Below are 24,830 nucleotides of genomic sequence, written 5' to 3'. Positions count from 1 at the left end.
TCGCTGTCTGGCACACTCAGTGGCTTGCAAGGCTTGAAAATGGCTTGGAAATGCAAGACTTAGTAATGCAATGCAATGCGGTAACTTGGCAAAACTGCTGCAAGCTACGTGCACTGTCGCAGCTACGGGTCTGATATTTTATGGCCATGAGTTTCATATGAAAAATTGACCATTTGCTTTTAATTTGGTGAGCCTCTCTACTTTGAGTCCTTATTGCAACACAAGTGATACTTCAAAAGAAAAAAACTACTGCTACTTCTATTAATGCTATCAGGAACTTAAACTAGCCTTAAGTGCAGGAAGGTAGCTGGCCCCCATCCAGACTGCCGGTACCAATTTGTGCTCCTCATGGCATGCCTATGCGCAGAAGAATCTGGCGAGCATCTGTAAAGGCAAAGAATCTCCGCGGCAGACTAGCACACACACTAAAAGGATGCCTTTTTCCACAGGATATTTAGAGCAGGAAATCCGGAAACTTTGAGAGACACAGCATTTCACTGCAGCTTCAAGGCAGATGTGATGGGTAGTTCTCTAGCCACAACCTCCGTATTTGAAAAGGGAGCTTCTTGGAGCCAATCAGAATGTAGCATCGATCCATGCCGTCTGGCTGCTAGATATCTACGGCTTCTCCACGATGATGTCCAGGACCTTGCTGCCACCTGAGTCGACACCACTGGAGGCCCCACCAGATCCGCTTGGTTGGGATGGACCTGCATGTTCTGAGCTGTTAGAAGGTGCCCCAACCTTCACATGTAGACCAGCTGCCTGAGACATCCCTATTTGAGGTGGGAATTTTTGGAACACTGTACTTATTGCACCTGATGACATTAGTGGAAGGACAGGTGGCAAGCGCTTCTCACCGGCATCCTGAGAGCGGCCGGACGATGTGGCGTTGGCAGGTGACTCCCTCTTGCGCGGCAGCGCGGCTGGCAGGTCAGCAAAGAGGTCGACCAGCGAAGGGCGCCTCAGCCGCTCAGACGGCACCACCTTCTGCTGGGCCGACACCCCTGCCATTGCAGTCGCTACCCCATTGCTCTCTGTGTCTCTGCCGCTGTTCCCGGCCGCCCCCGCCAGCGCTTGTCCCTCACCAATTCCACTGGGCGGCTGCTCTGCGGCTGCCTGAGCTTCCTTTCGGGGCAGAGCACCCTTGAGGCTGCTGCTGCTGCGGCCATCAGCTGAATCAGGCCGGGCATGCAGGTAGCTGCGCCGAGGCGATGCAGCTGCGGTGAAGCTGCGGGGATGGTGCTGCCCCGGCTGCGCATCCCAGTAAGCAGCACCGGCTGCCGCGCTCTGCTGCATCGCCTTCCACTCCTTCAGCAGGGCCTCCCCTGTCAGGCCCGAGACCGTGCTGGTTGCAATGGAGTGTGAGTGCGCGGACAAGCCGGCTCGCCACGGAGCTCCTTCCGGGGGCGGCTGCGGCACAGGCGGCGTCGACGCAGAGCCCTGCCCCTCTGGTGTCCTGCACCAACAGGCCCATAAATTAGATGCTGCCTTTCTTCAGAAGGTTGCACGGCTTCTTAAACAAGGAACACAAAGCTATTTTACACTGTTTGCTTACAGGCGGATGAGTTGTCAGGGCATGCAATCAAGCACCTGGGCAGCTGAGGCGAGGGCATGGATCCGCCACTCCCAGTGATGCTGGCTGTCCTTGCGACTGGGCTCATCTGCACATTGCGCTCCACAGAAGCTGCAGGCTTCCAGCGGTCCCTGTGCATCAGACACTGCTCACAACACTGCGCAAAATTACGAGTGTTCCACTTATCGTACCACTTAAAAGCGCATGATATGGGTCAGGTGATGTGACAGTGCAGCACCCGCCAATGCTGTCCAGGTCCATGGACCTTGCAGTTTGTGCGCCCCCGGCGCTGTCACCCAGTGGGCTAACTGCCCTGCACTGCCCCTGCATGCCTCGCGCATCCGCCAGCTTCTCAGTCCACTCGCGCAGCAGCTGGGGGCCGCTTGCGCCTGTCAGAGTGTGGCTGTGGCTCCACCTGGGACCACGAATTCCCATCCTCAGCACTGCATGAATCTGGCATGAATCTGGCAGTATTTGGCAGCCAGCCATAGTGCACAGATGCAGCAGATGAGTGTGGGCCCCACCTGGCACGTGGGTTGGCACCTTGGAGCGATGCATCAGGACTTCCATTGGCGATCGCCTGCGCAACACACCGGCAGTTAATACACAAGAGATTTTGTGCCTCCCTTATACGGACTCCCTTTGGTGTGCAAGCTTGGAATTCTCCAGAACACAGCATGAGGGACTGTGCCATTGACTGTGATCACCTGGGACAGGGCATGGGCCAGGCTCGCATGCTTGCCGGATGCACTGCCTGACACAGTCTCCGTGGGAGTGGAGGGAACTGCACTGGCCTGGTCCTCCTGTGCACCACTGCTGCTGTTGCTGCTGCTCTGCGCCTTGACATCCTCAGTGTCTCCTGCCTCGCGATTCACATCTGCTGGAGCAGAGCGCCTGCACGGCCCAAAAGCAAACAAACGGTCTTCACTGTCTCGCATGGCCTAAGAAATGCCCATTTTGCTTGACTACTTCAGTTGAGGTTCTGCATATCTTTGCATAGACATTGCACTATACGTCAAGCAGTGATGTATGAATAGTCTTCAACATGCCTGTCAAGATATGTACCTGGAGAGGAATTGGAAGGCTTCGCTGTTGCTGAACAGCGCAGCTGTGCGCCAAGCAAAGCGGACGCCGCCCACAGAGGTGCGCTGGAGGCGGGCATTCGGACCACTGGAGTTGCCAAACCAGGCAGGCATCAGCTGCGGCTGCTTGCCTGCCAGGCGCGCTGTCTTGCTGCCCGTCATCTGCTCCTTCCTGCTCAGATCAAATATGGGAGGCAGCTCCAGCACCTGCATAACAGCATGATGTAATTATATTGTCTCAATGACTCACTAAGATCCTACCCACTCCATTTCATGTACAGCATGCATCGAACATATTGCGAAGGGTTCTTCTTTACGAATAGTTTGCTGGCTATGATCGAGCCAAAATCAATCAGATAGGACTGCAAGTGCTCACCTTGACATCTGTGGTGCACCAGTAGAGGGCAGGGGTGGCCGGCAGCATGCAGGGGCCTTCGTACACCCTGGACAGTTCCCTGTCATGGCCGGTGTAGTGGATTGTGCCGGTCACAAGAAATGCCGAGCCAGCCACGCGCAGATAGTCAACGCTCCTCACGGACGACAGCTTTGAGAGCCTGCATGAAGGCAACACAAAGGAGAGTTAAAATTATTCCTCGTGCTGGCCGGCTATGAAACAGGGTCAGGAGTGGCATGATGACAGATTTGTAAGATCTACCGAGTGCCAAACCTGAACAACGTCTGCAGCTCGTTGAAGGAGAGTTCTTTGAAGGTGGGATCGCCGCTGGTCAGCGCCAGTGTTGCAGCGCATGCCTGCCATGCATTGCTGTTCACACCTTCGTAGCGCCTCATCAGCTCCTGCAGAGTGCTTGCCCATTGTGAGCTGGACATCTGCAGATTGCATGGTTACTGTAAGCAGTCATGTCCTTGGTGGATTACAGATTGGAGAAGTATGCTGACCTTGAAAGCCGGGAAGGGGATGGAGTAGATCTGCACGATGGTGGTTGCCACCAGCTTGTGGAACTTGTCCTTGCTTGGGAGGACAGGCCAAGCGCACAGCACAGCTCCAGGCTCTGCAAGTCAATGTCAGATTCTTTGACATGACTGGGGATACTTTGGAAGCACAGGGGTGTGCTACATCATGCTGGACAACTGGCCCTTGAAGGCGCACCTGCCAGGTAAGTGTTCCCATCCAAGTAATGGATGCGTACGCAGCCACGCAGCACCACAAAGACATGCAGCGCGCGGTCACTCTCTGCACCTAGGGTCTCCCCTTCATTGTGAACATGGAGATATGCCTGGCTCAGGACCTGCATCACCGCATCCTTTTCAAGTCCTGACCGCTAGATGGGCTTCATGGAACGATGCTAGCCAGGTGCTGCATTATAGCAGCTAGGGGCAGCAACATACTTGGGAGATTACTTCCTGCCGGCAGTTCATAGCTACATATAATGCTCAGTATCGCAGAGTCAGACTTCAAAAATAGCAGCGCCCGACGTGTTACCTGCTTTGCAAAGTCTCTGTCAGGGATGCCGGCCAGCAATGGGTGTGCAGCCAGCATGGTGTCCGGGGAGTGGATGTGGAACTGCGGAGGGAAGTAGTGCAGCTTCTTCAGCTTCTGCTCCACAAGGTCATTCATGCTCTCCACCTCATTGTCCTCCACAAGGCCTGCACAGCCCACACTGATCAGTCGCTTGATGCAGCGAAGCAGCATGCAAATAGAAACACACAAGCATTTCATTCCAATTTACAATGGGGTAAATTGTCTTGTGAGGCCATCAATGTGACGTCCATGTGTCGTGTCATGGCTTTGCAGAGGCACGCATGCCAGCTTTGCCAGCAATGCAGTACCTGTTCTGGCAACATCAGCAATGTGCTCCCCCTTGTAGAGCAGGATCTCCTGGGCAAGCTGCTTGGTCTTGATGGAGGTCAGCACTTCAGGGTAGGAGCTCTTGATCAGCCCAATCAGCTTCTGAGCCTCCTCACACTCTGCGCGGCTCTCCAGAACAACCTACAGGGCATTGGGCATCGCTATGTGATGATCCAAACAATTGACATTATGGAAGCGCTGAAGGCAAGATGCACAATGAGCTTTCATTTCTTTCAGCACATGCCGGGCATTGCTGAACCTGGTTTGTGACGTTCTTCTGCATGGCCAGTAAGAGCTGCTCCAGCCCCTCATCTAGGCCCAGAAATGCTGCGCTGCCACGATTTGCATCCTGATCATCCTGTTGCACAGAAACTCCGTCATGACATGCTTGCATGTCTCATTTATCTTCAAGCTGCCATCCTTGGCCCGTCAGAACAGACATTGTACGCATACATGCTGCATGGTCTTGCCTGTAACACTCCGTAGGTGGCCAGGTCCTTAAGTGTAATCTCGTGGGCATGGCAGAACGCTAATGCCAGCACAGCAATGTCCTCCAGATTGCGAAAGAATGCATTCTGGATGGAATTGCCTAGTACCGGTAGGTACGCCCACCTGCCAAATATAGACTTCAGAAGGCTTGACAAAGTCATGAAGGGCCGCAGAAGAAGCCACAAGCCACGAACACAGTGGAAGTTTACACAAAGCACAGCGAGATGGATCTACCTCTGAATGTATCTGACCCAGAAGCTAATGCTTGTGGAGGGTTTCAGTGCTGCCCAGTCACACAGCGGTTTGTTGATGTTATCCAGGGCCTTGTCAGCAGAGCCCTGCAGAAGAAAGTGCAGACCATCAGGGTATCTACTTATGCTGAAAGGAATGCTAGCCCCTTAACACCCTTCACTGTCAACAAAGGCAAGCTGAACTTCCAGAGGGCTCACCCGTAGCCTGAAGACCTGGTCGCTGCTGATGAAGTAGTCATGGAAGAAGTCATTGTAAGTCTGCCGAATGGCCAGCAACAGGCGCGATCTCTTCTCAGCTAGCAGCCCATTCCGATTCATCCTCAAGGCAAGTGCATGCAGCTTGGCCTCTGGAAACGTCAGCACACACAGAAGGATCACACCTTAACAAGCTGACATTCAGATTAGTCATTTTTCAAGCCGAGGTAGACAAGAGTATTGACACAAACATGCATGCTATCGCGCGACAATTAGACAATTGGGGTACAGAAGAGAGGCAGGGACAGACCAACTTGGTCATGGCTCCCGTGCACATGGAGCTTTGACACATAGCGCTTGAGCATCTGGCCTACATCCAGCGTCGTGAGCTGTCTGAGAAGATGGTAGTCTGGGTCCCCCAGAAGGCGATCATGGCCAGCGTAGTCTAGTTTCTTGTCGCCATGCTCCTCCACTTCGCGCAGCAGGCGCCTTAGGAAGCCCCTCTTCACCGTGCTCGGCTTCACAAGGCCCATGAACTGCAGGGTTCACATGCATGCACCTTAGAGAGTTGCATGCATTTTGCTAGAGACACAACTCCACTGTCCTCTTCCACCTGACATGCATGCAAAGAACATGAAAGCAAAGACATCCAATCGAGCAACATCTGCAAGAGTCTAGCATGGAACACAGCAAACCTGTAGGAGCGGCTTCATTGTGGTACCCTGGATGAGGGTGGTCAGGAAGGCGACAACGCCCATGTGGAAGAAAGCCAGCGTGCGGAAGCGATCGTCTGAAATCTTCTGATCCAGCAGGACAAAGAGGGACAGCGACAGCCCCACAGCCCCGCGCAGCCCCGACCTGTACCCATGCACGGTGGCAGGATTGATATCATGCTTCACCATAAGAGGCATGCTATTGTCATTCAAGGTCTGAATACGTGTTGAGGGATGCTCACCATGAGAGCACCGCTGCCTCCTTGACGGTCATTCCATAGCCTGACCGCTTCAGAAAAGGCCAGAAGATAATGAAGAGAAGGCCACGGATGAGCTGCACAGCAGCAACATCACATCAGGCAAGACTTAAAAGAGTGCACCGGTGAAAGGAATCATCGTGCACTCTTCTCATGTGTAGGAACATCAGTGCATGGGACAGATGCCTTACCACCAGGTACACCCAGAGGAGCACAGCATAGCCATAGTCTGCAGGCCGAATGTCATCCACCTTTGTGGAGGAACTCTCCCAGATCTTTCCAGTGATGATCACACCAGACAGCACGAAGATAAGGGTGTTTGCCAGAAACTCCAGCTCCTCCCTGCAAGGATGCTATCCTCTTCATCACCAAAGTCTTGTACATGCGGCCAGTCAAATCAGAGCCAGGCAAAGTCTGGAAAGACTCTCACCAAATGATGTGCAGTGGGTGCTCCACCTTGCGGCTGATGGCCATGACACCCTTTGCGGACATGTAGATGCCTGCAAAAAAATATTTTTTTAGGCAGCAGTCTTGTACTTGAGATACGTGAAAGGCAGCACAGTTAACATTCTCAGGAATGTCCATGGTCTTGGGTGCTGACGCAGCTCGTCTGTCACTCACCCAGTATGACGACGGCAAGCACTGCTGACACATGCATCAGCTCATCGGCAACGATGTACGTGCTGTATGCGGACACGATGGTGAGAGTGATCTCCGCCATGGGAGAGTTGTACATGTATCGCAGCCAGAAGGTCGTTGCAATGCCAAAAGCCAGGCCAGCCAAGGGCCCACCCACCGCCAGCTGGACAAACTCTCTGCACAGGATCCCGAATTTTCATGAAAGCAGCAGGATGCAAGAAAGCATATCAATGTCCTGGTTGCAAGCTGCAAAGCTGTAGCATTGGAATCAGCCACGTGCCTGACAGTGTCCCCCACAGAAAGCTGTTGCCCTTCAGCAAAGCCCTTCAAGAGAAGGAAGAGTGTGAAGGCTGTGCCATCGTTGAGGAGGGCTTCAGAATCAACAAGAGTCCGCAATCGCTTGGACAGACCGGCCTGCACAATATGAAAGCACAGAGTCCAGATCACACACTTTGCCAGAAGATGCTGTTGTAACTAGTCAGGTGTTGAGGTGTAAGTGAGCATTGCTCACCTCCTTGAGGACTGCGACCACTGCGACAGGATCTGTGGCACTGAACATTGCTCCAAACAGCAGGCACTCAATCCAGCTCCAGTCATATGGGAATGTGACCTTCACCAGGACTGCTGTTATTGCTGTCCCCACAAGAACACCCGGTCCTGGAAGGCAGCCAAATAACAAATTAGCTGGCTGTACAATGCTTGCAGCCATGCCAGCATTGATGAAGGAAAATATGCCCAAGCAAAGGGAAGTGTGATGCCTGCCAGAAGGAGAGAGGACCACACAAGCCGCCGGACAGTGTGCCACTCCAACGCAAAAGCACCAGCAAACAGGAGGATTGGAAGAAAAGCGGTCAGCAGGAGTGTGGGGTCAATTGACTGCGGAAGCATCAGGAAAGAACTCAGTTCTCGGCCACACGAAGGGGAGCCCACTTTCGTGCAAATCAAAGCTGCTGCTGCTCGTACCTCCCAGAGACGGACACCGTTCCCAATAAGCGTCCAGTTTTGTGAGAAGGACTGGTTCCCTACACCGAGGATAACTCCCCACACCTGCATTCATCATGTCACAAAACATGAGCAACCCTAGTACTCGTGCAACTGGGTCATTGTTGGCGATAATGAGGAGACAAGTCGAACTAAGGATACACAAGAGCACTCACCATGAGCATAGCAGTGTAGGGAATCTTAGTGAAGGAAAGCAGATGCAGGGTGAAGACACCGATGACCATGGTGACCACCACGAATCCTATAGCATCCGTTGGCTCTGCATGCTGAGCTGCCGCTTCAGGAGCAGCAGTGCTCTGGCTTTCACCCATCGCAATGCCAAGTGTGGCAAACGCAGTCGAGCACAGCAGACAATAAGCTGCAATCATTCTGTCCCACGGCCACGAATATGCCTCCACAAACTGTGATGAGGGTGCTGCTGCTGAGAACAGCTGGAGTCAGCACGATGAGATAATTCAATGTTATCCAGGTGACATTCGCTTGCACACTAGGGTGGGATCTAGGCTGCTATTCAGCCTTTGAGCTCCGATGCTGGCTACGGAAGTCATGAGGAAAAATAGCAGATCATACAGGTACTGCAACGATTTTGTATAGCTGACAATTCAGGTGAAAGGAGGCTCAACCACACATTTTTTAATATCCAGAACACTGATATAACTGCAGATCAATGCAAAGCAACTCGTTCTTTCAGAGATCTGATCTAGGTCAGTCGGCAGTCACAATATCACACCAACTCTTTTCCTTCTTGATTTGCTTTCCTTTAAAACGAACAAAGCCTTACCCTCCTATCTCTCAACTCCAAGGTAAAGCTGATGACTAATTGATGATGATTCAGCACGAGAAGTTTCATCGCAAGTCGTCTCGGAAACGCATTTTTCAGACGCAGGTTTTGCTCCGAAACGTGTAAATTTTCAAATTATCCTTAAACGTGTTCTGGCAAGGCAACCCTGCAGAAGTCCGATATTGCAAGCCCAGCAGCGCGTGAGACCGGATTCAGAGAACAGCTTCATGGCTTCATCATCCGCACCCACTGTCCCTGAGGCCGGCCAATCGCAAGAAAAACCGACTGAAGTGGTGAGGGGTGTTCCTGTGGGGGCGTACTATGCCTACAACCAGCAACACCCACAAGATAACAGGCCAATAGGATATGGGGCTTACAGCGCACAAGGGAACGCTCCCACCTATCCTTATCCAACACCCGAGCCAACATCATTTGAGGTCCACGAAGTCAGGCCCCAGGAGCCTCTTCCGTGCTTGTGCGGCTACCAGCTCATTCTGTAAGTCTCAAACCACTTTTTGAATTTGAAGTCCATTTTGAGCGAATACTTCAAAATCTTCTTGGTTTCAATCAATAAAGTGTGAAGGTTACAGAAGAACCTTGTGATCACACAGCCAGTGCTGAGCGGGTTGCTGTTTCTATGTGCTGCACAGGTTCCTGTTTGGTTGGTTCTTCCCGGTTCTTTGGTATGCTGGAGCCTTCTTGCCGTTGTGTGTCCGCCGCATAGATCCCAGGTAGGGCTTCACCTGGCTCCTGTTTGTCTTGGAAGAGTGAACACTCTATGAGCTGTACTTGGGTGTTTCCATTTTAATAGACGAGGAGTGCACCGCACTCAGTGCAGCAATCCCTGTATTTGACTACCGTAGCTCTGCATGCTCTCGTTTCAGCCACTTCATACTGACTAGGACCTGGTGTGCGTGCCAGGGAGAAGCTGGGCTGGCTTGTGAATTCTGCTGCGGCCGTGTGCTTCACAGTATTGCTCATCATCCTCCTGGCCAAATTCCATTACCGATGGGGATACAACTATGGTTACTGAGACATGCAGAGGATGTTACGAAAGCATTTGTATTGCACCTGCCTCTCCAAAGCAATGAGAGGGAGGTTCACAGTCCGCCTGGCGTTTTTGGAAGGAGTACGAGGTAGCTATAGCCTAGCAGGTGCCAATGGTAGTGAATTTGTGATCATCGTTATCACGAGTACTGCTTAGGGCACTGCCGGAGGTTTTACGTAGACTATACTTGTTGCAGAAATTGCAGAGTTGAACCTTAACGTTTGAATATTTGATCTGATTCGACTCCTAATTGATCTGACGTGTGCAATCCACGATGACACTATGCAGCTCAAAATCAAGTGCGGCGCATAGTTGTAAGCGCAGGGAAAAAGCACAAGTGCCATTCCTGATGAGTGGCAAAGGAAGTTGAACTAATGATATGCGGCCTGCAATGAAGGGATGAAAGACTGGATAACACCATGTGGTACATTGTAAAATATACAAGTACTCAAGTTCATAGCTCATTTATGCACGCGATGTATCTATGCTCTCCCTCTGAATCCCTCTAATTCGAAGGTTTTGATAACTTAATAGGCGATGCAAGCATGCTCTGCCCAGTCAATTTCCAAATCATTTTTGAAAAAGTTGAATATGGATGATATCAGGCAGCCTCCTCCTTCATGTCTGCTGCAACCTGACCTGATGTGCTGTCGTCCTGAGGATGCTCATCAATGCCATGAATGTCCACTATCCTCAGCGTTGTCAGATCCTGCATTCCAGAGCACAACACGTGAAGACATGCGCTGCGCAGTTGGCTCGCTCAAACACCAATTCTGCAGAGTGCTGAATGTAGCCCAGATCACGTGAACATGCAATGGCCTCATGTATCACTCACCTGCCGGTGGCCTTTCAGCCGCCTAGAGTTCTTCCTCCGCCTTTTCTTGAAGATGAGGACCTTGGCATCCTGGAATTGCTCCTGCAGACCCAGTCCAAGCAGGTCAGTACAGCAGAAGGCACAGAGACTATCTTTCAGATAGATAGTACGCTTCTCTTGCGCTGGACATGAGCATGAGCTGTACCTCAACAACGGCAGTGATGCTGGCTGAGGGAACAATTGGGCGGCCAATGATGGTCTCATAGCGCGAACCCAGCATCAGAACCCGGGATAGCTTGACTTTGTCGTTCACATCCACGCCGCGTATCTTCTCTGACACCACAACATCACCAGGGGAGACCTGCATTATGCCCATGATCAGTCTGCATATACTGCAAGCAGAAATTGATGATCTCGGGCACCCAGAAGTGCAGCAAGAGCCCCCAGCACAGCCGCACCTTGAATTGAGTGGGCCCAAGCTCCACCACGGCAAAGACAGGCTTGCGGGGCACCTCAAAGCGGCCAGCAACCTTGCCAACCCTAGTGACCTGTTGGGGCCAGTCCTGCTTTGCTGCCACCTCAGGTGCAGGGCCTCCGGCGCTTGGGCGAAGCGATGGGGGCTTGCGCTTGCCATCAAAGGGAAATCTAGGCTTTCGCGATGCTTCAGGTCTGTGTGAACTGCCGTGGCTCCTACTGCTTGTGCTGGCTTGCTGTGCACTGGCTCTTCTCAGCTGATCACTCCTGCTGCCCTCTGAGTCCATCCTGTTGGGCTTTGGCGCGGATGTCGATGGCTGTTCTACAGGTGTAAGGCCGTGGACCGATGCACTGGTGGACATGCTGTTCACAAGGCGTGTCATAAGAGAGCAGCCAGTCCCATCTTGGGCTTCTATCCTGCAGGCTATTGGAAGTGCACGTGTGCATTGCTCAAAAATACCTTGGAGACCACCTACACCACCCAGGGATTGCAACAGGCTTCTGCACTGAAGGAGGGCTGGCAATCTTGCATGCGCCATCAAATTCTTCAATGAGGGATCAGATAAGTCGGCACGATGCCTTCACAATCGTTCTGAAGGTGATCGAATTTCACTGATCGAATATATACTCCCCTTTTGCCCACCAGAAAAAGTAGGAAAATTGGCTGCAGTCCCTTGTGTGATCATGACCTGCCTGGTGCATGAGATTTCGAGTTCCTCGTGTTTTGTGTCTCACAGAGGGAAGGATCAAATTTTCGGGACATCTCAACCAAGGATCGAAGAAAGGACGCATCTGGAGGCTCCAACAGCGTACACCTCACGTGGAGGACGTCCCTTCCTAGGCGGCTCACCAACGTGAGGGTCAGGCAGTCATGAGCAAACCTCCTTTGTGCGTTCCTTTCCTTCTCATCAATACCGAGAATATTATAAAAATCTTTTCATGATGGGGAATGGGACCTGGAACGGCGTGATCTGGTTGTTCTTCGTCCAGAAGGTGTTGCTGATCTTGAATGCAGCACCGTTTTCAGCCACTGTGATCCCATTTTTCTAAGGAAGATCAGCAATATGAGCTTCGTACTGAAATGCAGCACTTACTGAGGACTGCATAAAGCTTGATGACTATCCAGCAGGTCGCAGTTAGACAAGGAGGAAAGGAATGTGATCTTGGCGAAAGTGGAATTTGCTGAAGTTTTTAGTCGGAACCCTGTGGTGTGTCAGAGAGGACGTTTTCTATAGAAGCCTGGTTGGACCAGAGAGACAGGCAACGCAACTACCTGCGACAAATAGATACCCCTGACTTCTGACTGAGCACAGTTGCGCGTTGCAGGTCCCTTGTAAGGGTCCGTGCTTCATTCTTTGGAGCGTGTGAAGGCGCGCGCCCATCACGCTGTCTTTGACCATATAGGGTAGGTATGCTAGGTAAGCCTGCCATACAGGTGTGCAAGCGGGAGCACCAAGCGACAGACAGGTTGGGGCAGGACAGGGGCCGCTATGACCCACAAGGCTGACATTTTGTCGGATGACGGTGTTTCATATACCCCTCCTATCCAACCTTCCCCTCCCAATCTCCCCTTCGCAGCAGGGTAACATTTCCAAGAGGAGATGGACTCCAAAGCGGCGTCAGCACAAGGGTGCCGCGCAGGAACATTGTGCAAGGTAGGCACTCCAACCAGCTTTCTGACCCTCCCATTGTCTCCGGGCTGTGCAGGAATCCGGCGCTGGCGAACAAGCTGGAGGCGGAGCGCAAGCTCAAGGAGGGGATTTCCGGGCACAAAACAGGCCTGCCCAAGAAGCTGCTGGAGCTCTTTGAGCCACTGCCGCCCCCCGCCCGCCTCACTGACATCCCCAAGCGCCCGCCAAAGCTGCCCTACCTTGGCATCGCTCAGCATGTGGCCCTCTTTGCGGAGCCCGGGGACGAAGAGTATGAGCCGCCGCCGGAGGTGCCCCGGCCGCCGTCGCCGCGCCGGTTCCGCAACCCGGAGATGACAGCACAGGCCAGAGTGGACTATGAAACAAAGGCAGAGAAGTGAGCCTCGGAGCTCACTGTTGCATGAGCCGGCCCCACATAGACGGAAGGACCTGATCATGCAACAGGGTCATGTAGGGGTGGCCTCTTTGTATTCGTGGGCTCTTGAGCCGCTGTCCATGTGACCACAGTCAGTGCGGTCAGTGCGGTCAGTGCGTCACGTGCATGTGTGATGTGCGTGCAGGAAGACCAGAGTGTCGACTCAGAAGATAGCAGGAGCAAAGGAGAGCATAGAGGAGGGCCTGAAGATCTGGGACCCAGCAAAGGACCCTTTGGCGGAGGTGCGTACTGGCCTTGCATGTTGCATAATTCCCGCATTGGGAAGCACAAGGCTGCCAGAAGGAGTTGTTTTAGCAGCTCTCACATACATCTATGTTTGCAGGGGGACCCTTTCAAAACTCTCTTTGTGGCACGAGTCAGCTATGATGCAACAGAGAAGAAGTTGAAACGGGAGTTTGAGGAGTACGGCCCAGTCAAGCGCGTGCGCTTGGTCACACAGAAGGACTCAGGTACCTAATATTCCCCACCCCTTGACATAATCTTTTTATGCCAATTTGAACTGTACTTCCATGTTTTGTGCAGTGCATTACCCGACCTGAATGCACTTATTGTGGTGCAGGGAAGCCGCGTGGCTATGCATTCGTAGAGTTTGAGCACAAAAACGATATGAAGACAGCGTACAAGATGGCTGACGGCCGCAAAATTGAGGGCCGGCGGGTTGTGGTGGATGTGGAGAGGGGCCGAACTGTACCCAACTGGTGGGTGTCCTTTTGTGCAGACAATAGACAATGCCCTTCCTTTCTTCAGCCCAAAGGCCCAAGTCTTGCTTCGTTAGAGCTTAGCTGAGTCTTGTTTCTGTGAGTCTTGTTTGGCATGGACACTGGAAAGTGATGCTGATCTGCTGGCGTGTGTGCACAGGCGGCCCCGGAGGCTGGGTGGTGGCAAGGGTGGGGAGAGCCGGGAGCCCAAGGCACCCAAGGACCCCTCAAAGAGGGGGCTCCCCGCCGCATTGCCCAGCATCGCTGCGCTGCCGCCGCCACCTTCCGCCGACAGAGACCGCGACAGGTGACTCTTTGAAGAGCAGCAGCATGACATTCAATGGAACTGATGCTGCGACTGCTTGTTGCCTGCTGTGTACCCAACAAGTGCACTATCACCTGCAACCGCGCTTTTGACCTCTTGTGGCACGGCTGGCCCTTAATGCCATCATGGCCAGCAAGATATTGATTTTTGCCCTGGTGGTGGTGACACCTTTTGAACTGCTGGCCGTGGTTGCTGTCATGGCCAGCAAGATATCTGTGTGTGACCTGGTGGTTCTCAAAATTGCAACAGGGAGCGGGACCGCGAGCGCGAGAAGGAGCGAGAAAAGGAGCGGGAGAAGGAGAAGGATAGGGAGAGGGAACGCGCAAAGGAGCGCGGCCCGGAGAGGAGCAGAGAGCGCGATCGCGAACGCGAGCGCGATGTGGTGGGCACGCCGCGCGAGAAAGAGCGCGAGAGAGACCGCACCAGGGATGCCAGGTGAGTCACCCCTGTGCTCTGGTCACCTTTGACAAAGTCTCTGACCGGCGGCTTATCATGTGGCATCATGCATGCTTGATTAGCAAGGCAGTGTGGGCTCTCGTCATAGCAGCAATTTTTCATGTGCTCTAAGATGGATTATGAGGTGATGAGATGGGCATGCACCTCTTGAGGAGCGATGTGGCTGAGCGCAGCTTGCTGCTGTTGGGTGCAGGCCAGAGAAGGAGCGCGAGGGCCGGGACAGGGACAGGAAGCGTGAGAGGGAGGAGGGCGAGCGCGAAAGGGACCACGACAGAAAGCGCGAGCGCCGAGATGAGAACGGCGGCGACCGCAGGCATGACAAGGTCTGTCTCTCACTTCTCTACTCTGAGGCACGTCACCATCAGTACAATGCAGATACCCGCCAGGAAATATCGCTGTCGGTTGGTAGGCGCAGATTAGAGTACATAGAAAGAACAGAGTTTGATGTGGAACTGTTATACAGTCATGTGTGGCACTGGTGTGCTGGGGCCTGCTCAATACAAGTGTGAGTGCAGGTGAAGGAGGAGAGAGAGGAGGGGGAGCACAGGAGCTCCAGGCGCAAGGATCCGGAGAAGCGCGAGGACGGCGAGAGGAAGCGCGACCACGATGACAAGGACCGCCACCGTGATCGTGATGACAGGTGCAGAATGGCGCTCAGGGATTTTGCACGGTGCCAGAAGCAAGGTCCTCTCTGGAGACACGCTCAAGATGAAAAGTGCATGCTTGGATTTGTGATCATGTTTGCTGATTCACTGTATTTTGTGATGTTGGGGCCAGGTCGAAGCGTCACCGCGACGATGGAAGGGGTCAAAAGAGAGAAAGGGATCTAGTTTGATTGCTGTGCACAGCTGTCGCAAATACCATGTGGGGAAGGAAGAATCACAGGGCGTGGCGTCCGATCTGCATGAATGCAATGTGAACAAAATGGATATCACTTGCCGCGTGGAGCCTTCAGACATATGCTCTTTATACCTGCCAGCATTGGGCTCGTGCAGAAGACAGCGCAGCGCTGAGCAATGAAAGCTCTCTGCGCTGACAACATTACTGAGTTGCAACACTATGTCGGGGTTGCTGTTCTGTAACAAGTATTTCTACTAATCTCTGAATTTCATCAAGTTAGATCTTGCATTGAATTCTGTGTCAATTGTCTTCTGACCAGTTCGTCTATAACTAAGAAGCATAAAAAGAATAATAATGAATCTCATCCAACACTGGTTGCAGTCAAACTGCGCAGTCATGCGTCAATCTCCCAGTCGATGGGAGGCAGCCCTTCCTTCTCCAGCAAGGCGTTGGCCTTTGAGAAGTGTCTACATCCAAAGAAACCCTGCGGCACATCGATGCAGCTCCCTCAGGCTTCTTGTCAGCTTCCCAAAACTCGTGCAAGGATCGTGCAATGTCAGAGTGGCGCGCATCATCCACCTTGTTTGCAGAGAAGCCTGAAGGGTGCGCAGCTTTGAGCACATGGTGCTTCTTGGTGTCTATGAGCAGCTCCTTCTGCTGTGCAAATTTCCCCCACATCAGAAACACCAGCCCCTTACGCCTGGCGCTGAGTGCTGATATGGCAGCATCCGTCAGCGTTTCCCAGCCCTTCTTGGAGTGTGATGCCGGGGTGTGAGCGCGCACTGTCAAGACTGCATTGAGTAGCAAGACCCCCTGGTATGACCACTGCAAACCACAACATGCCACAATCAGCGGACACGCTGTACCCATTCTGAAAAGGAGTAGAATGAGAGGACACTCTTCCCTTCAGAAAGTGGATCTGAACTGTACTTCCAGGTGCTTCCAGTCCCACCTTCTCCAGGTTGCCATGTTTGGGGATTTTGCATCCGCAGTCATTGTGCAGCTCCTTGTAGATGTTCTGCAGGCTCGATGGGACGGCCTTGCCGGGTGGCACAGAGAAGCTCAATCCAACGGCTTGCTCAGTGTTGTGGTAAGGATCTTGGCCGATGATGACCACCCGGACTTGATCGATGGGGCATGTGTTGAAAGCCCTGCATGACAACATTAATTACTATATTATTATCATTAATAATATTATTAATATTACACGCTTTTCCTGCCAAAGGCAAGGTGCGTCTGCAGACAAGCTGCATGTAAAGGCTGCCAAATTCCTACCCCTTGTTGGACTCGCCAGATCCAAGCAAGACCCAATCAACCGTGGGCACGGTGCTCAGTATTTGTACCGCCCCCCGCCAGCCGGGGCCAAATTGCTTGCTGAAAATGAGGTCTCTTACAAACAGATGCGTGAAACAACTGGACAGGTTCATTTACTGGGACACTCACCTGAATACCATCGGTTGAGGCGGATAGATCGTTTGGGATTTCCATTCTGCAGAGAGGAAGGTTGCAAGCTGCGTCATGTAAGGCTTCTTGAATTCAGCCGCCAAGGCACCTCGCCAGCTGTCATCAACAAGTAGATCGTTGAGAAGTGGAGGCACGCCTTGTGCAACCGCTTGGCCGACTCGCAATTTTACAATTTCTGTGACCCTGCAGACAAATATCTATTCGTCCAACGCGTACTTCAGCCTTGTGCATGCATGCACACAGCAATCGCTAGCTGCCGAGCAAATTGGGGGGATCAGGTGCACATTTGCAGCACCTCGTAGCCTGCGATCTTAATTCTTCTGTAGATAATGACTTGACTTCTTCATTGCTCTGCTCTAGCTTGTGCTCCCTTTCAGGCGCAATGGGCCTCTCCGGCTCTTCATGGATTTGTACCACCGCCTGGCTGGTTTCAGGAGACACCTGCACCACAAATGCATTCCGGAAGGTCAGGGAGCTTGAATGAACCCCCAAGAAGCCGATGCCCTGGGGTGTAGTGGCATCTAAGCACACTGTGCAGGACTAGATGGGTCTGCAATCATGAGCTACGCGCATAACTAGATTTTTCAGTATAATACATTCGCACCTTTGACCGTTTCTCGGGTCCAGACTCCGATGCAGCTTGTCCAAGGTGACGTTTCTCTTTGGACTGCCCATTTGAATGGAAGAAAGCAGTGATGGATCTCTGCGCCATCCTTTGCGCGTGCAGCAATACTGAAAAGCTGCTGATCCTCGATTGAGGTGTATTACATATGCTCACGAAGGATCGCGCTCCTATGCTTGCGTGTCCAAACAGCATGCACAGCTTCTCAAAATACACCAACTTAATGTATACTATGTAGTGAGAAATTTGCGATAGCACAAAGGGAAACTTGAAACTTCTGTGGACTGCTACTGTGACAGATTGCACTCCTGCGGGCTTGATAAGACCCCGTCCTTTGGGACCAATTTGAGAATCACACAGCAGCAAAAGGAAAGATCCCAGTTCGATGTCTATGCCCAAAAGATGTTAATATTGATATCAAGCGTCACAATAATTGCAATTATATCCAGCAGATCCTGCAATAAAAGAAGACTAAAAATCAAAAAGGTGTAATGGAGAATGAGGGTATCGATCCCCCTACCTCTCGCATGCAAAGCGAGCGCTCTACCATCTGAGCTAATTCCCCGGTCGCATGCCATGATGGCATTTTCAGGCCACTACAATCCTTCCTCTTGAGGTCTCCTCTGCGCCGACTGCGTGTTTGCATTCTGCTCGGGGACCAGAAACGCATTATTCGGGGTAGAATCGAACGTGCACGAAGGAAGGCAACAAGTTGCCATCAGGCACTGAGGGTGCCGTGGAGGGCAGCCCTTCGGCTGCTGCAGCAAGGGTGGTGGTTGGTCCTGGTTGAAGTGGCTGAGGGTTTTAGTTACTGAGAGTATAGACGCCGATCTGATCTGTGTTTCGGCGATGGCCAGCAACGGTGCTGTGAGGAATGGCAGCGTCCCGCACATTCAACAAGGTTCTCGTCCCAGCCCCTCAATTGGGTTGTTTTCCTTGTGAGAAGACCGAGAGACCTTGGGACTTTAAGCGGGCACATATCATGAAGGTCCAATTCCAGCAAATTTTCAAGGGCTGGTTCCTCTGTTTTGGTTAAGAGTTGATTTTCAGGTTGTGCAGCAGACATCCTCCACCCAACTGGTGCCCAGATATGTTATGCAGGGCAATTTTTCTTTTTACTTTTATATACTTGGGCGTTTGATGCACCATCAAAAATGTCAATTGATCCCCGGCAGAATGTCAGGATAGGGGCCACTTGTGCCAGAGAGAAGGTCAAGACTCTATCACCAGAGTGTGATAGGAGGATGTTAGCCGCTCTCTTAGAGCAGCTGAATCAAGTGGCTGCTGTAGATTGCATTTCTCTGCACTGACAATTGCCATGCGTGACTCACAGCAAATGGAGCCGCCAAGGCCAACGCACAGAGGGTGACAACCCCACGAGTGAAAGGTGTGCCTGAAGTGCGGCCAGTGCCATCTGCGCCACTCACGGCAGTGGTGCACGATGCTGTGCGGCGGTGGTTCCAGGAAACTCACAAGGAAGCCCTTCGGGGCGACGTGGTGAGTGATTAGGCTGCCCTCACAGCTGGATGTTCCTTGAGACTCACCGGAATGCCATGCAGATTCCAGGAATGTTAGTGTCCTCCATGGGGCTGCTTTGCACAATGCATGAACCTGTCGGTAGTTTGGGATACTCAATTTGTGTGATGGCCAAACACCTCGCTGTGCGGCGCAGAAACAACAAGCACTGCTTGGGCAGATGCTTTTAGAAGGCTACGGGTGCGAGCGTGACAGCGCTGCCGGCAAGGAGTGGGTTGACAAGGCCAGGAGGCGAGGCTATCGCATGGCAGGCGTCTACTGCGAGCTCTGAGTGTGCACGAAGCTGCCTGCATGGTTGGGGCAATGTACCCAAGCCAAGAGCTTGAGTGGGCTGCTCTCATATTGGATGGACACATGCGATGCCCTTTCTTCACTGATGATTATTCCTCAAGAAAGCTGGATTGCTCACATTTCCAAGGCCAGGCGGCTCATGCTGGGCGGCGCAGTCGTGGATCAATCAAGATTCCTCATCTGGTTTCCCCAGCACGAGTGGTGCAGAGAATTGGATACGTAGTTAAAGAACTTGGAGCGACAGAGTGTGTGCAAAATGCCTTAGCAGAGCGTGCAGAGAGTTGCGGTGTTGACATATGCTCCGAACAAGCTTTTGTATGCTTTGCATTGATCATCACCGGAAGGCCTTGACTTCTGACAGTGTGACTTGCTTATTGAGACTTCACACTGTTGAAATATAGAAACGTGCGGGTGCAGTTAGGTGTCGTCTTGCTGCAGCTCCCACTCTAAAGTTAATGACCCCGTGCAGGCTGCGATGCGGTGGCCTGCAATTTGGTGCTTTGCGGAATCTGCTTTATAACTTGTCCCTTTTATTTATTGGCAGCTTTTGAGGTCCTGTACATTTCACAGCCAGTCCTGAGGTCTTGATAAATGAATCCATTTTACAGGATCTTCCTTCTGGCCCAGGAATTTTCTCTCGAGGACTTGCTGTCCAGTGGTCTTGCCAAGACAGATTATACGATCTTATGACAGTCTTCGGGTCACCTCATATGATGTGTGGCCGCTATTGTGATATTGGGCGGGGCGCTGCATGCATGCATATGCAGGCCCCACTGCGTTCCCAGCAGGCATGCTGGTAATGTAATGCTGCACTGCTGCATGTACTGGTGGCAGCTGAATCATTGATGGTGCTCCATATTTATTCGCCTCCTCAGGCTCAGGATAGCCACTTCAGAGCTTGAGTCTGGAAGGCCACTTTCCTGGCGGTGGCCAGTACTGCAGTTCCCGTGGCAAAGAACAGCTCAAGTAAGACCCCTAATTTTGTTGAGATTCCCACAGATATAGAATCTACCTAAATATTTACATCGAGAAGTGGACTGCCTCAAAGAGGAGGTCCCATTTTCTTAGGGTCTCGTGGATTCCATTCTGTCCCTTGAAGCCCCTTGTATTATCACACGATCGCATAGTAGCTCCCAGAGAAGACTCTGTTTCAGTCGTCTGGGCTCACGAGACTACTCAACATTGAATGAGCCACAAAACGTTTTGATTCTAGTTTCAAGTCTTTTCATTTGCAACATCGGTGGCATCAGTATCTTCGCGTCATGTGCTGCAACATGGGATTGTAGCGCCTTCAAGGCGTGAGATCGAGATCAGTGTCTTTATTTTTCAGACATGGTGCTGCTAAATTCTGCACCAGATTGTTCCGAATTTGCACCGAGCAGGAAGGAATCCGCTGATGGGTGCGGCTCAGAATCGGCATCAGCTGGGAAAGAGGCTTGCAGGGGTTCGGAGACTTCGGGAGGCGCCTCTGTGGATGGGGATGTCCCGATGCCATGGTGGTACACGCCAAAGCGGCTGCTGGTGCGCTTATCGTGCAATGATCCATGACTTGGTCTACAGTCTGAAGCCTAGACTTGAGAACTAGTACTCCAGATCCCACTGTTCCTCCTGCACACCGTCTCCTCAAGTATTTGAAATTAAAGGTCTGGTAACAGGTTGTCAATGGATCAGACAATCGATGCCTTCCACATCTCCTGTACTCTCAAAGATAAGCAGCTTCTTTACCTGGACTTCGTGATATGTGTCTGAAGTTCTTGCTTGGTGCAGGCGCTTTATTGTTTTGTATGGTTCCTGGTGTATGTGGATATGGGATTGCTGTCCAGCAATGGTGTGACTGGAACAAGCAGCACAGACCCAAGCAACACGTCCAAGGATGCAACAAGCCAGGGAGGCATGCAGGTAAAGAGCTGTTCACCCGCTGGCAAGAGAATGACAAGCAACACGTTCTCATCGCTTGAAAGTTGAAGGTCATCTGCTTACATGCAGAGCAATAGATCAAGCCCCTGACCTTCTGCGCTAACTCTGGAATGATAACATGCAGAGGGATTTCCAGCTCACGTATGCTCAGTTGGGCCTACTACCAGCGATGTTCATGGCGGGCCTGATGGTGTCTTGTTTGGTTTTCAACGAGCTCTGCAACTATGTCAATTCTTTCCGTCTAATTGGTGCGATATTCATCTCGGAAATATTTGCGCTGGGATTGGGGATTGGTCGCATGGCTTGTAACCCACTGACTACCTTGATCCAGGCTCACCACCTCAAAGTTTTATAGGGATCATCTCCAATTGTGGATGTCAAGACCTGGATGTCTTCATGCAGGCGTTGGTCTGGGGATGTGGATGTTGGGTGCGATATTCACAGGGGTGTCGCAGAATTTTGGGTTTCTCTTATTCGCAAGAATATTCATGGGGGCAGGTGAGAGCTCCTTGCATCCCTTCCACACTCATGCGTAAACCCTTACCTGCAATGGTGCAATTGAGACTCAGTGACGTTCCTACCTTAGCACCATTTCCGATAGATTTCTGCTCTGTGCTCCAGGCGAGGCATCAGTCATGACGCTGACTGGCCCATTCATAGATGACGTGGCGCCTCCAGCGTCAAAGGCCCGGTGGTTTGCATGGTTGTCCCTGTTTCCCAGCTTGGGAGTTGCTGTGGGCTACCTCTATGGCAACCTAGCAACCATCATAAACTGGCGCATCTGCTTCTATATTGAGGCGGCTGTTGCGCTGCCAGTCGTGCTATTCTGCCTGTTTGCCACTCCAGTCCGGCTGCGGGGCAAAGAAGAGCAGACGAGTACATCCTCAGGTGACATCCTCAGAATTTTCTGGCTCTGTGCAGAGCCGTTGGACAGTTTAAAGCCTCTCAGCTATTTAGCTTGCGAGGGAAAGCTTGTCATACCTGCATCAAAATAACTTGTGTGCCATTTGCAGTGGAGAAAACACCAAAATTGAAGTGGGGCGCTCGCTTCTTGGATGCTTGGAAAGACCTTGGGAAGGAGCTGAAGGTCCTGCACAGGCAGCCTGTCTTCCTGGCAAATGCCTGGGGCTTTGTCCCTGTGCAAGCCTGCCTGGGAGTCTTCACATTCTGGGGCCCCAAGGTGGGTCTGAGCACATTCTATTGCTCAAGCTGGAATGCAAACATTGCATTGCATGGTTTGCATGGATGGATGCCATGCTTGCTGATCTCAACCTTTGGATCCTCTCAATCGAGTCAGTGGCATGGACTGGCTCACTCAATCATCTGCTAACGGACGCTGTGATCAATCAGGCTGCGAAGGAGATTCTGCGCGCTGATGAGGATGTGATTTCGTACCTGCTGGGAGGCATAACTGTCGGAACGGCTGTTGTCGGCACTATAGGAGGAGGTGTGCTGCTGGTTGCTGACGCCCCCACTTGTACTATTGCACCCTTCCAGGCTCCGAGAGCGTCTTCCATAAGTGCAGCAAGCCCTTTCTAATTATCATTGGCTGGTGTATGCAGGGTGGCTCTTGGACAGGGTGGGGTCCAGCCTGAGGAATGCCATGACCATTCAGCTGTGCGCCAGCATTGTTGCGCTGATCTTCTCCTTGTTGGCCTTTTTGACGTCGCCCTCCCTCCCGGTCTTCGCGCCTCTGCTGACGATCGGCCTCTTGGGCGTATTTGTCACCACGGCACCCTTGTGTACGCCCCTTTTGGTCTTGTGCATGCCCTCATTTCGCATGGCAGCTGACGCTTTTGAGGCATCTTGAATGATATTAGCCTTCTTCATTTGCCACTGTGCCAACTTTGCGTCATGTGATGTGCAGATGCAGTCAGCATGTGGACGGTGCCAGTGCCTATGAGGCCTGTTGGGCAGGCGTATCAAGTCATCATCATGCACTTGTTTGGGGATGTTCCTTCCCCACCTATTATCGGCGCTATCCAAGGTAAGATTTCAACTATTGATATTGTCAGTCATATTGTTCTTTGCTGGAACTTGTGCTTTATGCTGTTTCAAGACTCTAACCATTGTCCTTGATGCCAGGCCGCCTGTTGAATTGGAGGACGTCAATGGCCATCATCGTTGCAACGTTGGGCATATCAATTTCATGCTATTTGTTCGGAGCCCTCTACAGCCCCAGAGCTGTAGACTATAGAGAGGAGCGAACTAGTGAAGGTAGTAAGGATGAGGTATGCTGGCTTCCTGTGATGCCACTTTGGACTGTGACTACGGTGGTGCTGCATGAATATGTAGTACGGCCACACTTTCTGATATGGTGCTTGCTTTTTATGAAGTTTGCAAGGTGGCTGTGCTTTGATCATTTCAATTGCAGGAGTGACAAACAGCGATTGTGTTTTGCATTGCAGGAGGCACATAAAGTAGAGAGCTAGGGGCCACTGCCACCAAATGGACACACTGGCGCAGGAGCCAAGATCTCCAGAATAGATAGACTACTAATCTGTGCCTTGTAGATTCAAAACAGAATGTAAGGTTTAGATGTTAGGATGCCTGAGGGATCCGGACGCACAGCTGCTGCCAGCTGTCAGTGACTGCGAGCTATGGCATCAATATGTGGGCATGTGCACATAACATAGCGCGCCTCGCGCTGCTCAAATAAATTCCTGATGGCACATGGCCAGCAGCCGAAGCACTGGCAATGTGCCAGTGACTGGCGCTCACTGAGCCAGTGGCACCTGTCAGACTCCGACTTGGAGCCTAATATACTATATTATTCAATAAGTTAGACGAAGTTATTATGATCATTACACGCTTTTCCTGCCAGAAGCAAGGTGCGTCTGCAGACAAGCTGCAGTGAAGGCTGCCAAAATCCTACCCCTTGATGGACTCGCCAGATCCAAGCAAGACCCAATCAACCGTGGGCACGGTGCTCAGTATTTATACCGCCCCCCGCCAGCCGGGGCCAAATACTATATTATTATTATTATTACACGCTTTTCCTGCCAAGAGGCAAGGTGCGTCCTGCAGACAAGCTGCAGTTAAAGGCTGCCAAAATCCTACCCCTTGTTGGACTCGCCAGATCCAAGCAAGACCCAATCAACCGTGGGCACGGTGCTCAGTATTTGTACCGCCCCCCGCCAGCCGGGGCCCTAAATACTATATATAGTATACTATATACATTTGGCTCAGACATTTAAAGCTCAAGGTCTTTATTTTGCTGAAGTGAGAGGGGCATTCTATCCCCTCAATGCTTGGATATCACTTGATTTGGAATGCAAAGCAAATTTGAATGTGAATCATTTCTGTGCATCAGTCAGTACTAGGTGATCCCAGTCACTTTGGGCGTCACTGACGTCACTGGATGGCCCATTTCGGAGAGTCCAGGATTATTGATGTGTAGGCCCACAAATGGGTCAAGTGATGATGGCTGCACATAAACGATTATATTATCCTGAGGAACACATTCCT

At 51.9% G+C, this 24,830-nt stretch overlaps 7 protein-coding genes and 1 non-coding gene across 8 annotated transcripts; 4 read left to right on the top strand and 4 right to left on the bottom strand.

Moving 5' to 3' along the window:
• Nucleotides 1–163: 163 nt before the first annotated feature.
• COCSUDRAFT_65283 (hypothetical protein) lies at nucleotides 164–7,568 on the bottom strand (the record flags this gene model as incomplete). Its single annotated transcript, XM_005650012.1, has 22 exons — nucleotides 164–710; nucleotides 861–1,459; nucleotides 1,594–1,707; nucleotides 1,815–1,991; nucleotides 2,101–2,156; nucleotides 2,284–2,470; nucleotides 2,642–2,865; nucleotides 3,035–3,212; nucleotides 3,326–3,453; nucleotides 3,556–3,668; nucleotides 3,767–3,905; nucleotides 4,100–4,263; nucleotides 4,447–4,606; nucleotides 4,725–4,823; nucleotides 5,404–5,463; nucleotides 5,736–5,936; nucleotides 6,096–6,258; nucleotides 6,356–6,447; nucleotides 6,562–6,712; nucleotides 6,801–6,870; nucleotides 6,992–7,172; nucleotides 7,521–7,568. The coding sequence occupies 22 exons, from the start codon at nucleotides 7,566–7,568 to the stop codon at nucleotides 619–621; spliced, it is 3,396 nt and encodes a 1,131-aa protein (XP_005650069.1). The 3' UTR covers nucleotides 164–618.
• Nucleotides 7,569–8,902: 1,334 nt separating this feature from the next.
• COCSUDRAFT_52901 (hypothetical protein) lies at nucleotides 8,903–10,290 on the top strand. The gene is made up of 3 exons (XM_005650011.1): nucleotides 8,903–9,288; nucleotides 9,443–9,523; nucleotides 9,714–10,290. Exons 1-3 carry the CDS (start codon nucleotides 9,020–9,022, stop codon nucleotides 9,823–9,825), a joined length of 462 nt encoding a protein of 153 aa, XP_005650068.1. The 5' UTR covers nucleotides 8,903–9,019; the 3' UTR covers nucleotides 9,826–10,290.
• Nucleotides 10,291–10,441: 151 nt separating this feature from the next.
• Nucleotides 10,442–11,667, bottom strand: COCSUDRAFT_40742 (hypothetical protein; the record flags this gene model as incomplete). Its single annotated transcript, XM_005650010.1, has 5 exons — nucleotides 10,442–10,549; nucleotides 10,676–10,756; nucleotides 10,860–11,015; nucleotides 11,113–11,246; nucleotides 11,589–11,667. The coding sequence occupies 5 exons, from the start codon at nucleotides 11,665–11,667 to the stop codon at nucleotides 10,442–10,444; spliced, it is 558 nt and encodes a 185-aa protein (XP_005650067.1).
• A 1,062-nt stretch (nucleotides 11,668–12,729) lies between these two features.
• Nucleotides 12,730–15,705, top strand: COCSUDRAFT_61728 (hypothetical protein; the record flags this gene model as incomplete). The annotated part of the gene is made up of 10 exons (XM_005650009.1): nucleotides 12,730–12,758; nucleotides 12,836–13,153; nucleotides 13,338–13,434; nucleotides 13,536–13,662; nucleotides 13,773–13,911; nucleotides 14,072–14,218; nucleotides 14,486–14,671; nucleotides 14,886–15,015; nucleotides 15,208–15,332; nucleotides 15,672–15,705. 10 exons carry the CDS (start codon nucleotides 12,730–12,732, stop codon nucleotides 15,703–15,705), a joined length of 1,332 nt encoding a protein of 443 aa, XP_005650066.1.
• A 221-nt stretch (nucleotides 15,706–15,926) lies between these two features.
• COCSUDRAFT_61727 (uracil DNA-glycosylase) lies at nucleotides 15,927–16,986 on the bottom strand (the record flags this gene model as incomplete). The annotated part of the gene is made up of 4 exons (XM_005650008.1): nucleotides 15,927–16,016; nucleotides 16,112–16,357; nucleotides 16,485–16,683; nucleotides 16,976–16,986. The coding sequence occupies 4 exons, from the start codon at nucleotides 16,984–16,986 to the stop codon at nucleotides 15,927–15,929; spliced, it is 546 nt and encodes a 181-aa protein (XP_005650065.1).
• A 1,124-nt stretch (nucleotides 16,987–18,110) lies between these two features.
• On the bottom strand, nucleotides 18,111–18,183 carry COCSUDRAFT_t25. Its single transcript has one exon. It is a non-coding gene; the product is annotated as a tRNA-Ala (tRNA).
• Nucleotides 18,184–18,304: 121 nt separating this feature from the next.
• COCSUDRAFT_32673 (hypothetical protein) lies at nucleotides 18,305–19,979 on the top strand. The gene is made up of 3 exons (XM_005650007.1): nucleotides 18,305–18,519; nucleotides 18,952–19,115; nucleotides 19,291–19,979. The coding sequence occupies exons 1-3, from the start codon at nucleotides 18,468–18,470 to the stop codon at nucleotides 19,423–19,425; spliced, it is 351 nt and encodes a 116-aa protein (XP_005650064.1). The 5' UTR covers nucleotides 18,305–18,467; the 3' UTR covers nucleotides 19,426–19,979.
• Nucleotides 19,980–20,639: 660 nt separating this feature from the next.
• COCSUDRAFT_22728 (MFS general substrate transporter) lies at nucleotides 20,640–24,151 on the top strand. The gene is made up of 11 exons (XM_005650006.1): nucleotides 20,640–20,966; nucleotides 21,213–21,344; nucleotides 21,487–21,610; nucleotides 21,765–21,860; nucleotides 21,984–22,250; nucleotides 22,376–22,542; nucleotides 22,713–22,809; nucleotides 22,925–23,104; nucleotides 23,230–23,349; nucleotides 23,448–23,593; nucleotides 23,771–24,151. The coding sequence occupies exons 1-11, from the start codon at nucleotides 20,778–20,780 to the stop codon at nucleotides 23,792–23,794; spliced, it is 1,542 nt and encodes a 513-aa protein (XP_005650063.1). The 5' UTR covers nucleotides 20,640–20,777; the 3' UTR covers nucleotides 23,795–24,151.
• The last annotated feature ends 679 nt before the right edge of the window (nucleotides 24,152–24,830 follow it).

This window comes from Coccomyxa subellipsoidea (assembly GCF_000258705.1).
Source record: "Coccomyxa subellipsoidea C-169, whole genome shotgun sequence".
Lineage (NCBI taxonomy): Eukaryota > Viridiplantae > Chlorophyta > Trebouxiophyceae > Coccomyxaceae > Coccomyxa > Coccomyxa subellipsoidea.
The sequence above is the reverse complement of the archived record's forward strand: the minus strand, read 5'-3'. Positions and strand labels throughout refer to the sequence as shown.